Genomic DNA, 11,481 nt, shown 5'->3' with positions numbered 1-11,481 from the left:
TGGTGTGGTGGAGCCCCTTGGCCACGGGCGCTGGGCCGCTGCCGCCCAGTGAGGAGGGAGCCATGGCGGGGTTCTTGGGGATCCAAGCTCGATGCGGCGCAGAAGTGCAGGCCGGCGGCGGAGAGCACGACGGTGCGCATCACGGCGAGCGTCTTGAACCCACGCTGGAGCGCCACCATTGTCGACGAGGTCGCCAGCCGCTGTCGCCGTCATCTGCACCGTCGCCAGTCGTCGCCATCCACTGTCGTCGTCCCCGAGGTTGCCGTTGCCGTTGTCGACGGGGTGGCTTGACGGCGCATGAGTCCTTCGGCGTCGGCCATCAGCGGCATGACAAGGGCGACGGGGCGGCTCGATGGCGAGGGAGGAACGAGAAAGGCTGGCGAGGAGCGGATCCCGTCGTTGCCTCATGCACCCGTCGTCGTCGTCGTCGTCTGGCGGCCTGGCGCTGGCCATCGTCGCGTGAAAACGGTGTCGTCGTCGCCGGCTCCCCATCCACGCGCCCCCTCGCCTCACGCCGCCGCCTCCTCATCCGCTAGGTGGGTTGGAGATGGGAGGGAATGCGGTGGCGGCGTTGCTCGACGGCGAGGTTGAGGGAGACGAGGCGGCCGGTGAGATGGGAGACGAGGCGGCCGGTGAGAGCTCGGCCAAAGGGGCACCGGCGGACGGAGCCCGAGCGTCGGCGGTGAGCGAATGGGGAGAGTGAGATTTAGAGGGACTGTTGGAGATGCTCTTACTCTTAGCTTATCTCTTTCCTCCCTTCACTTCACAGGAAGAGCGAGCGTAGGAGGAGGGCGGGCCGGGCGGGCGGCGACCGGGGAGGAGGGGAGGCGGCAGCGGCTGAGCCTGCCGTGGGCACGAGAGGAGGGCGAGCTGGCGGATGGGAGGGCGGCGGCGGCCGGCGGCCGGTAGCGCCCTCTCCTGCAGGGACTTTTGTCCTTTCTTTTCTTTTTTTTGAAGAATTTGTGATTCATTGTATGGATTGAGATGAAGGATTTGTGATTCATTGTATGGATTGAGATGTATAATTTCGTTTTTGAGAATTTGTGATTCATTGCATAGATCTGAGATGTATAATCTGTGATGTATTTGATTTGTGATCATTGCATAGATCTGAGATGTATAATTTGTGATGTATTTGATTTGTGGTCATTGCATACATATGAGATGTATAATCTATGATATATTTGATTTGTGGTATTTGTGATGTTACTTTGATTTGGGGATATGTATCCCACTTGATTTGGGAGAAAATAGTTAGGGATTAAGTAGTAAGTAGCAACAGAAACAATGAAAAAAAAAGAAAAGGAAACTAACCGGGACTGCCGCTGCCCTAAGATCGATCTTTAGTCCTGGGTATTTGAACCGGGACTAAAGATAGCGATATTTAGTCTCGGATTCATAGTCCTGGTTGAAAAACCAAGACTACAAGGGGTTACAAACCAGGAGTAAAAACGATTTCTCCACCAATGTATAAGAATAAGCGAAGGACATCTTAACCGTGAAAAATTAATCCAGTGTAACACAATGTATAGCGCTGGGAATTAAAATAGCCAAGATAGCAAGGGTGTGTGTTTATAAAGAAAGACGTCGTAATACCCGATCCACTGAAAAAAAACATTATTTAGTTATATTCGTAAATTGAATAACAAAAATTCCAAACTTACATGATAGAACGAAATGACTAACAATTACAAGATGACAAAATGCCTTCTTCCTTTTCAGCCAAACAAGGAAATAAAATAAACTAAACCACTAAATCAATGAACAAAATAAACAAATTTCCGCCTGCTTGTGTTTGCATTTTCCTTGAACCACGGTCGTTAGCACTCTGGCATGTTTGGAGGACGAGGTAGCATCTGAGCCTGCGGCGTCTTGCCATCCTTCACGATGAACATAGTGTCCATCCCCCACACCACGTGACGATCAAAATGGCAATGCATGAACCACACACCTGATCAATGAACAATCAAAATAAACACAAAAAGAATATTTAAAACTGTACATGAAGAGCTATAATCCGAAATTAATCTGAATAATTGATCTCACCTGGATTGTCTGCTCGGAAGCGGATTGCGGCCCAGCTGGACTTGGGCACGGAGACAGTGTTCTGGAATGGTGGGTCGATGAGGTTGTAGGTGGCTGGGTCCCTGCGCTCGTCGAAGGTTCCGGACCCTCGTCCCACGACGTAGAAGGTGAAGCCGTGCAGGTGCATAGGGTGGTTCTCGATGGACAAGTCCTGGAACACCACCTCCACCACAGTGCCATATTCCAGCACCTTCACCTTGGTGCCACGCTTCGTTAGCAAGGGCCCGCCGCCGTTGATGTCGCCGGTGGGGTTGACGATGACCGTCAGCTTGTTGGGGAAGTTCTCCTCGTACACGCCGCGGCCGGAGCCGTAGTAGTAGGCGTCGAGGACGTCGATAGCCGGGTTCTGGAAGCTAACATTATTGAGGCTCGCCGCGAACCGGTTGCCTTGGGGTCCCTCGCACAATTTATTTGTCGCATTGTTAGCGTCGCAAGGGAGAAAGTTGATGTCAATGTCGATGAGCATGTGCTCGTCCACCTGCTTTGGTACGTGCACCGGGTGGTCCTGGTTGCCTAATGACCTGAGCTGCTTGACGAACGCCATCGCCGCGTCCTCGTCCTTGATGGCCGGCAGCAGGACGGGGAATTCTGGTGGCCCGACCGGCCTCGCCACGGCACTGTCCGTGTACTCCACGATGGCCGTGGCGGTGCTATTGTTGAAACGGATGGTATCAACCGGTAACGTGATAAACGTCCTCGCGGCCATGTAATACCGGCTGTTGGATCCCAAGGTGCGGTTGGCCTTGAGGAGCACGTCCATGGTCTGGCCTGGCGCGATCATGATGTAGTCGACGGTGATCGGCTTGGTGTAGCGGGCGTCGATGCCGACCACGGTGAGACGGTGCCCCGCGATGGCGAAGAACATGTCGTTGGTGAGCCCCGCGTTGATGACCCTAAGCAGGTACGTGTTGCCCTGCTGCACGGCCACCTTGAACGTGTCGTCCCTGGAGCAGAGGGGGAACATGTCCCCGGGCTGGCCGTTGATGGTGTTCGTGTCGGACGGCTCCACGTCTCCGCCGATGCGCTTCGCCTTGTCGAGCACGTGCTCAACGTCGTCATTCCACCACTCACATGCACAACATCATATCATCATAAACGATTAAACGATGGTTCAGATCAAAACACGTACTTACGAAGCATTGCATCGCATCGCATTGCAGGATGGAACTAACATTGTTAAACAAAATTGATTACCGAGGATGACGGGTATCTCCTTGTCTAGCTTCCTGAAGAGGAAGGTGGTGCCGCGCTTGGGGTGGATGACGATGGCGCCGTGGACGGTTGCGCGGTCGAAGTCGCTGTGAGCGTGCCACCATAGCGTGCCTTCCTCCTCGAACAGGATCACCTGGTAGGTGAAGTTGCCGCCCGGCCGGATCGGGCACTGTGTGATGAACTCCGGCCCGTCAGACCACGGGTTCCGAGGCTGGTCCACACCGTGCCTGCGCCACAGTAAAATCATCCAGAACGTACATCGTAAGTTTAATTTCGAGCCAAGGATCGATATATAATGCTCTTCTTCTCTGCAGCAGGTGGGGCAACGGACCAGTGGATGGTGATGTTTTTGTTGCCGTTGTTGTGGACGTTGACGATGATGAAGTCGCCCTTGCGCGCGTAGATGGTCGGCCCGGGGAACTGCCCGTTCACGGTGAGGATGCTCTTCTCGTGGCAGAGCCTCGTGTAGTTGGTCTCCGTAATCTGCAGATAGCATCACGCATGGTTAAAAGTTAAAACTTCGTGCATTCATGCTGCCTGTACATCAACATATCCATCACGCTAGAATTCAAGTAGATAATCACTTACGAAGAAATCGTAGTGGCGAGTCTTGGCTCCATGAGCGGGGTTCACTGCAAGTGCTAACACCAGGCCTGCTAGTAGGAACCAAAGCAATGCAGGTATCTTGGCTGTTCCCATCTCGCCGAACGCATACAATTCAATCGCCAACCCAAGCGTAAGAACACACACAGCTAATTGAGATTCGTGTGCGCAGTGCCGTAAGCTGCTGCTTTGCCTGAGCTGAGATGGCCATCTGGCCAATGTATTTATAGGAAACGCATGCATGCATGAATATGGTAGTTGTATGTATGCATTGCATGCTGCTGTGGCGATGGTGTCCAGCCTTTGGACCAGCCACGGAAACTGACGACGACATCTTGAAGTTCAAAGTATCTCTCCAGTCTTTCCCGGACATGCGCATCCGTTTCCTGCCCTGCGTATTTACATAATCATCATTAGATGAGTTGGTTAACTTAATTAATTGGGCATATGGAGTAGTCGAGGTTGTTAACGAACTGACTAATTAATCAACGCGGAACGAAATTGACCTTGAGCAGAGCAGGCACTCATCCGTGTTTCGTCGTACCCTGAAGCACTCGATTAAAGGTCTCACTAGGCACGTTTGCATGCATTCGGCGGCTAGGAAGATTGTCGATTCGATTATCATATATTGAGTAGGTGGTTGTCGTGATTTCGTCGTAGCCTAGCGAGGTAAGTAATTAAGCATGCACTCGATCAAAGTCTCAAAGGGCATGGTTTGCATGCGTTCGGTGGCCAGGAAGCTTCTTTTTTTTAAAAAAAAAAAATTAAAGAAGGCCCGCCAGGAAGATTTTGAAATAGACTATATCAAACACAGAGGCCCTTCTTTTGACACATCTCTGGATCTTAAAATTGAGTATTCTTAACTTCAAAATTACATGGATGTATATTTATGATTACGTCAATAATGTATGGATAAATCATTGTTTACATTTTAGGTGCATTTTAAAATTTTAAATCACTATTGTCGACGTTTGATGTCGTCATTCTGGTATTTGCATAGTATGGGGATCGTCGGTGCTAGGATATACGCGAGACTGAGATAAAAGAGATGGAGATAAGGATTTTTATATAGGTTCGGGCCCCTGAGTTGTCAGGTAATAACCCTACATCCTGTTGGTCGGAGCCGATGATGCTCTTTATTCACCATAATCACACCCCTACAATATGTAGGGTAGCCTATCTAACTGTTGTCGACATGGCGGTCTGAAGGTCTGACTCGTATTCGACAACAGGGTAGCCTTCCTCCTCGAATCCGTGTCCGGCGAGATCAGAGATAGCGCTTTCGTATCTCCTGACGGTATCCGGAGACACCGTAGGGGAATAGCCATGCTTATCCCTGAAGTCGATATCCGGCGGCGTGTCTTGGCGTATGTAGGCTTGTATGTTGATTGTGTTGGGTGTTGATGAGGTGGTCGTCCCGATAGTGGTGATCGTGTTGATCGTCTCATGGTGAGTGTGTGTCCTCCTGTCCTCCTAGGGGGGCTTGTATTTATACCCATAGGTTCCCCCTTGTCCAAGTATAACTAGGGAAACTAATATGGATACAATCCGAGTAGTCCTTGTCGTTTCCATGTAGAACTCTGGTTCTTTCCTCATCGGAACTCCTCCTATATCCGAAGGTTGTTTCCGTATAGGACATGGTATGTGGTGGGTCCTGCCGAGATTTAGTCAACTACTATTAGGTATGTGGTATCCATAACCATGACAACTATAATTTAATATACAAACTTTAAATTTATCGTGGTTTTGAGATTTGAAGTTGTGCCAAACAAGATTTAAATATCTTTCTCATATTTATTTACAAGTTATTGGAAGGAAGTTTTCAAATTGATCTAGTGCAAAAGTGAAGATACACAACAATACAAACGCAAGATTTTTTTTATCAATATATTTATGTTACTATAATATTATATTAAAAAATAATTCAAATTTTCAACACGCGTTTACACTTACACTAAAAAATCGTTTCTTGCACAGTGAACAAATCAAAAGCCCTGAAAATTAACTGTAATCCACTAAAAATATGTCAACGCAATTTTAGTTTTTCCTCACAAATAAACACCGAAATTTCTATACATCTATCGCAAGATTTTTTCTTTAGAGATCTTGCAATTTTTTTGACCATTGGATTTTTATTGAGATTCATGCTAGGAACCTCCCAGAAAAATGCAAACGCACGAGAGAAGGGAGTCAACCTCATAACCTCAAGGTCACACGGGTTGTTTTCGTCGGATTTCTCCCGAGTTACAGTTACCAGCACGGGCTCTCGCTCACTACTAGGAGAACGTTTTTCCCTACTGTCAAATCCGATTTTTGTGTGCAGGTGGGCGGTCCGCACCCACCCAGGGGTCTGCGAAAATTGTAATTTTTGTGTGCGGCAACAAAAATCCAGAAAAAATGAAAAAAAAAAAATGAAAACCTAGAATTCGGCGGTGGCGCCGCCGCCTCTTCCTTGTCGTCGTCCTCCTCCTCGTCATCCTCGTCTTTGGCCGAGGACGCCACTCCCGTCCTCGTCATCGTGGGTGGCGGCCTCCGCACCGCCCGCCATCGGCTCCGCGCTCCCCTCCGGCTGCACCGCCGCTGACGCCCCTCCCCTCCACCGGATCTAGGAAGGGGAGGGGAGGGGAGGGGAGCGCTTGCCCGATCCCGCGTGGGGGAGAGCGGCCGGCCGCCAGATCCGTGCTCCCGCTGGCCTCCGGGCTCCCCTTCGACCGCACCGCCGTCGACGCCCCTCCCCTCCGCCGGATCTGGGGAGGGAAGGAAGAGGAGGCGAGGGGAGCCGGATCCCGCGGGGGAGAGGGGGGAGAGGGCGGCCGGCCGCCGCCACCGAATCCATGCGGGGACGGCCATCATTGCCGAATCCGTGTGAGGGTTGGCCACCGCTCGCCGGATCCCCCGCGCCGTCGCCACGCTGCTGCTACCGCCGCGCGCCGTCAAGACTCGGGAGGAGAGGAGAGGACGGGAAAAAGTGATAGAGTGGAGAGAGGAGAGAGGAGATGAGAAAAAGAGGAGAGGACAGAAGAAAAAGAGATAGAGAGGAGAGGAGAGGAGAGAAAGAGGGAAAAATTTAAAGTAGGTAGAAGGGAAAGAGAGAGTGAGTATTTTTACGTGCGGCTCTCTTAAAAGGTCCGCACGTGAAAATAGGTTTATTTTCGCGTGTGGTCCATTAATGGGAAAATAAGCTCATTTACGCGTGCAGTCCATTAAGAGGACCACATGGAAAAAATCGATTTTTCCGTGCGGTTCTCTTAAATGGACTGCACGTGTAAATGAGCTTATTTTCCCAGACGGGAACACCGTTATGGTCCGTCTGAAATCTAAATGGGTCCATATCCAGGAAAATCATTTTTTAAGTAGTGTCAGCCTCAGATCGCTTGCCAGCCATCTATCCCATTCACTGGCGTCCGCCGCCGCCGCTATGCTCCTCCTCCCTGGCCCTGTGGTCCCGCCGTCCCTCTCAACCCTCGTCCTCCCCCACACCTCATCGGCATCTTCTTACGCCACCGTCGCCGCATCCACATCCTCGGACAACACCACAGCCTCGTCCTCATTCTCCGTGGAAGACTACCTCGTGAACAGGTGCAACCTCTACCTCAATGTGTCGTGTCACACCGGAGCTCTCCACCATCAGGTCACCTTCCAGGCCCGACGCCGTGCTTGCATTCCTCGCCGAAGAGCTCGGGCTCTCTCCGCCCCTCATCGCCATCACCGTGGCTCGCGACCCCAAGATTCTCACCTGCAGTGTCGCCAGTGATTGCAGTTTCAGTTCGAAATTTCTCTAATTTCGGACCCCTCCAGCAAAATCAATATATCAATTAAAATTTTCGGACTTTATCAAATGTTTGTTGAATTCGGTCAAAGTTTATTCAAATCCAGTCAAAATATGTTATAATTTTAATAATTTCTGATCTAAAAAGTGCCGAAAATCATGAAATTTTTGTAAATTTCATCCTACCGAAATCACCGAAATTTTGGCTGAAATAAAAAATGCAAACCCCGAGCGTCCCCAAGATACTCAAGCCCTGCGCAGCCGTGCTCGGCTTCACCACATTACAGATGGACCTCATCGTGGCGCGCTGTAGCGCCGCCTTCTTCCGCTCACCGACGCTCCTCGTTAATGTCCAGTTCTGGCTCGGGTACCTCCGCGGCTGCGTCGACTGGGAGGCCTCACCAACGACGACATCGGCTGGTTCTGCGTCTCCTACGCCTCCAAGCTGCTCGTGGCAGCACCAGATGTAGCCAAGGCTGTCCTAGTGATCGCCGACGAGTTCGGGGTGCCGCGCAGGATGCGACCATTCAAGGACGTCATTGTCGCAGCGTTCCTCTTGAAACCGGAGCATCTCGCCTGGAAGGCGGCCTTCTTCAGGGACGAGCAGAGCTCGGGTGGACGGAGGCGCAGGTGAAGACGGCGGCAGCCAAGATACCGACGGTGCTGATGCTGTCCGTGGAGCGGCTGAGGAAGAACTGGGAGTTCCTGACCAAGGAGGTCGGGATGGACGCCGAGCGCGTCGCCAACTTCCCGGTGATGCTCAGTTAATACCTGGACGGGAGGCTCGTGCCGCGCGCGGTTCCGGGTGGTCAGCGTGCTGCAGGGTGCAGGCTTGGCGGCTGTGGCGCGGCAGGGATTTCATCAACGTCGCCACCATAGTAGAGGAAGACTTCGTGGCCAAATTTATAAGGCCTTTCTTGGTTAAAGACTCCAACTTGGACAAGGTTTATGAATCAACCATCGCTGAGAAAGAATTGAAGAACAGCAAAAGCGTGCAACCATCAAAGGCTGGAGTGTAATACACTGTGAAGCCAAGGTATATGCAAGCTAGATAGCTACTGCTTGTAGGTGAATTTTGCTCCAATTTACTAACTGTTAATCTTCATGTGTGGTCATAAAACTCTCAAAGCTCAAAACGCTGCAATTGCTATTGCGTGACTGTGACCGTCACTAAATGCTGGCAAATGACAATACTAATCTTCCGGAATGACAGTACGTTGGCGTGCTCTAATCGGCAGCGTCCTCCGTGTTGCTCGATCACAGCCTAAGTCAAATCAGCTTACGCTTCGGCCTCGTTTTCCGATTCTGCAGCAGAAAATTCTCTTCTTTAATTTACGCGAGATTTGGAGTATTTGCTAGTATCATCGTGTGTGGTTGACTGTCCATATCTGTATTTTGGGAATCACGGATGTCGCCGGCGCGATGCGAGAAGCGCGCTCTGTCGCCGCCGCGGCGCAAAATCCCTCGCAAGTGCAAGCGCGGCCGCACGGTCGGCGCCGTTGCCCCAAATGGTGCCGCGCCCTGGATGGAGTCTCCCTGGGCGTCACTGGATGGAGATATCATCCGCCTTGTCGCCGAGCACGCGCTGGCTGGCGACGTGGCGGATTACCTCCGGCTCCGCGCTGTTTGCCGCCATTGGCGGTCCAGCACCGTCAGCCCGCGCGGCCGCAGCGTCGTGGACCCGCGCTTCCATCCGCGCCGGTGGATCTTGTTCCCCGAGAGCCATGGCCTCTTCCCTGGCCACCGCAAGCTCCACGGGAGGGTTCGCTTCTTCAACGTCTCCACGGGCGCCTTCGCGCGTCTCCTCCTCCCGTTCTTCCCGGATCACTTCGTCATCGACTCGGTCGATGGCCTCCTCCTCTTGCAGCGGGATCGGGACAGTGCTATCCGTATCCTCCACCCTTTCACCGGTGACATTGTTGAGTTATCATCCCTGGAGACCCTACGGCCGCAGGTTGAGCCCTTCTTCACCAGCACTGAGTTGGCTTATATGAGAGCCATGGAGCGAAAAGAGATGGGCATATTCTCATATTTCAATCGTATTTGCGCTGCTCTTAGCTTCGGCCCTGACGGAGTCATCACTATCATGTTCGTTGTTACCAGAGTACAGCGCGTTGCCTTTGCCACCTCTGCGGATCAGCAATGGACCTTGTCAAATTGGCAGACCAACCTCTCATGGAAATACATGGCATTCCAGGGCAAGATTTATGCAGCATCAATATGGGTAAACTTCTCTCCAAACAGAATTTTCGTGATAGACCCACCCCGGGTGGAGGCGAATGGCTCTGCTTCGTCTTTTTCCCTACCAGAACCAAAATTGTTTGCTACATGTCCAGTAGAAAAGCTGTTTGGGTTCGCTTATCTGGTGAACTGTGAATCAGAGGTCTTGCTGATCGGTCACACTGATCGCTCGTACTCGCAGGCCGTGGTTTACAGACTTGCTGACATTATCTTGGGAAGGTTCATCCCGTTAACAAGATTTGGGGACTACACCATTTTCATGGATGAAAGGAGCCTGTGTGTCTCCTCGAAGGCTGTTCCTGGCATTGCAGATGGCTCTCTCATCTACAGGCACCACGGGAAATTCCTTGCACAATACCATGTTAGAAGTGGCACCCTGTCGACAGCTGCTGAGGGTAGAATCGAGGAAGGCTACAGACTGGCTCCGTACAGCCTCATCCACCATCTTTTTGCTTGCTGTCTTATGACTTTTGGTAAGTCTCCTGGCTATGCTGTTCTTCCATGCCTAGTTCCTGCATGATTGCTACGTGTTCCTTGACCATCTATTTACTTCTTGGATTTGTAGGAACAAAGGACAACTATTTTGCTGGAATACGACGAATAAATGGGGCTATAAGGCAAAGTAGCAAAGCAGGGGTGACTCTCGAATGTACTGTTTCTTATTGTCTCTCAAGCTCAACTGCCAGTATGAACAATTATGTTCTTCTCACTCTCTCTGTGCTCTTGCTGATGCCTAGCGATCTCAGACTTTGTAGCCGCTGTTTAGTTAACAAAGAAGGTAGCCCGCGTATATGCGTGAGTATGTTATTTAATGTTGTTTTATTTTTTTTATTATGAACGTTTATTATATGGAGACATCTTATTTAAGGCAAAATTGATTATATAGCATCAAAAGTTTACGTTTTTAGATTTATAGCACCGAAAGTTCACCGTTTACTTTAACTAGGAAGGTGGCCCGCGCGTATGCACGGGCACTTGTATTATTGAAAAGTAAGATTTTTACTGTTTGTTCAAAAGTTTTATCTTATAGATTAAGGGCAAACTAAAGTTCGGATATTGTTATTTTGTAATAATTTAAGGGTTCTATTTTTCTTAAGGTATCTTAAAAATCCATTCACAAACTTTTGAGTAGGAGATGGATTAAGTACTTACGACTTTTGAATCATATTTTTTTCTCGAGTAAATAATAAACTATTGCTTGTAGTTCTTGAGTAAATAACAAATGAAAAATGTGAGAGCAAGATACTTAAAATTTTTGTGATTAAATCATCTAAAAAAGGTGCATGATACAGTAAGAAAGAGAGGGAAGCGTATTCATGGAGAAAAAGAAGAAAGGGAAAAATGGAAAAAGGGAGGGGGAAGAGTAGGTACCTACGTATGTAGGTGTGTACCGAAGGTGGAGATGTGGGACCTCGTAGTATTTAGTTTGTTCTAAGATCAATTTAATCCAATGGTTTATAATATTGGACCGATCGATTTAAGTGAAAATCATACTTTGTTTTTTTTCTTAGAATTTCTAATATTTTCTCTAATTTATTTGAGCACCACGTGACAGCTTATGGTATTTTAAG

The 11,481-nt window shown here is 49.9% G+C and overlaps 1 protein-coding gene and 2 pseudogenes across 3 annotated transcripts; 2 read left to right on the top strand and 1 right to left on the bottom strand.

Moving 5' to 3' along the window:
- Positions 1 to 1,605: 1,605 nt before the first annotated feature.
- Positions 1,606 to 4,081, bottom strand: LOC4325440 (laccase pseudogene; annotated as a pseudogene). The gene is made up of 5 exons (NR_176897.1): positions 3,886 to 4,081; positions 3,629 to 3,780; positions 2,564 to 3,524; positions 2,047 to 2,472; positions 1,606 to 1,951 (listed from the first exon to the last, which is right to left on the bottom strand). The product of NR_176897.1 is annotated as a laccase pseudogene (transcript).
- A 3,213-nt stretch (positions 4,082 to 7,294) lies between these two features.
- On the top strand, positions 7,295 to 8,811 carry LOC9271880 (uncharacterized; annotated as a pseudogene).
- Positions 8,812 to 8,928: 117 nt separating this feature from the next.
- LOC112939032 (uncharacterized) lies at positions 8,929 to 10,774 on the top strand. 2 transcript variants are annotated; one of them, XM_026025654.2, is made up of 2 exons: positions 8,929 to 10,383; positions 10,476 to 10,774. In XM_026025654.2, the coding sequence occupies exons 1-2, from the start codon at positions 9,078 to 9,080 to the stop codon at positions 10,745 to 10,747; spliced, it is 1,578 nt and encodes a 525-aa protein (XP_025881439.1). In that variant the 5' UTR covers positions 8,929 to 9,077; the 3' UTR covers positions 10,748 to 10,774. The 2 variants fall into 2 exon arrangements, with proteins under 2 accessions (XP_025881439.1, XP_066162818.1); XM_066306721.1 differs by lacking the exon at positions 10,476 to 10,774 and having other exon boundaries at positions 9,043 to 10,430.
- The last annotated feature ends 707 nt before the right edge of the window (positions 10,775 to 11,481 follow it).

Source organism: Oryza sativa, chromosome 1 (assembly GCF_034140825.1).
Source record: "Oryza sativa Japonica Group chromosome 1, ASM3414082v1".
Taxonomy (NCBI): domain Eukaryota; kingdom Viridiplantae; phylum Streptophyta; class Magnoliopsida; order Poales; family Poaceae; genus Oryza; species Oryza sativa.
Note: the sequence above shows the minus strand (reverse complement) of the source record. Positions and strands in the feature narration are given on the sequence as shown.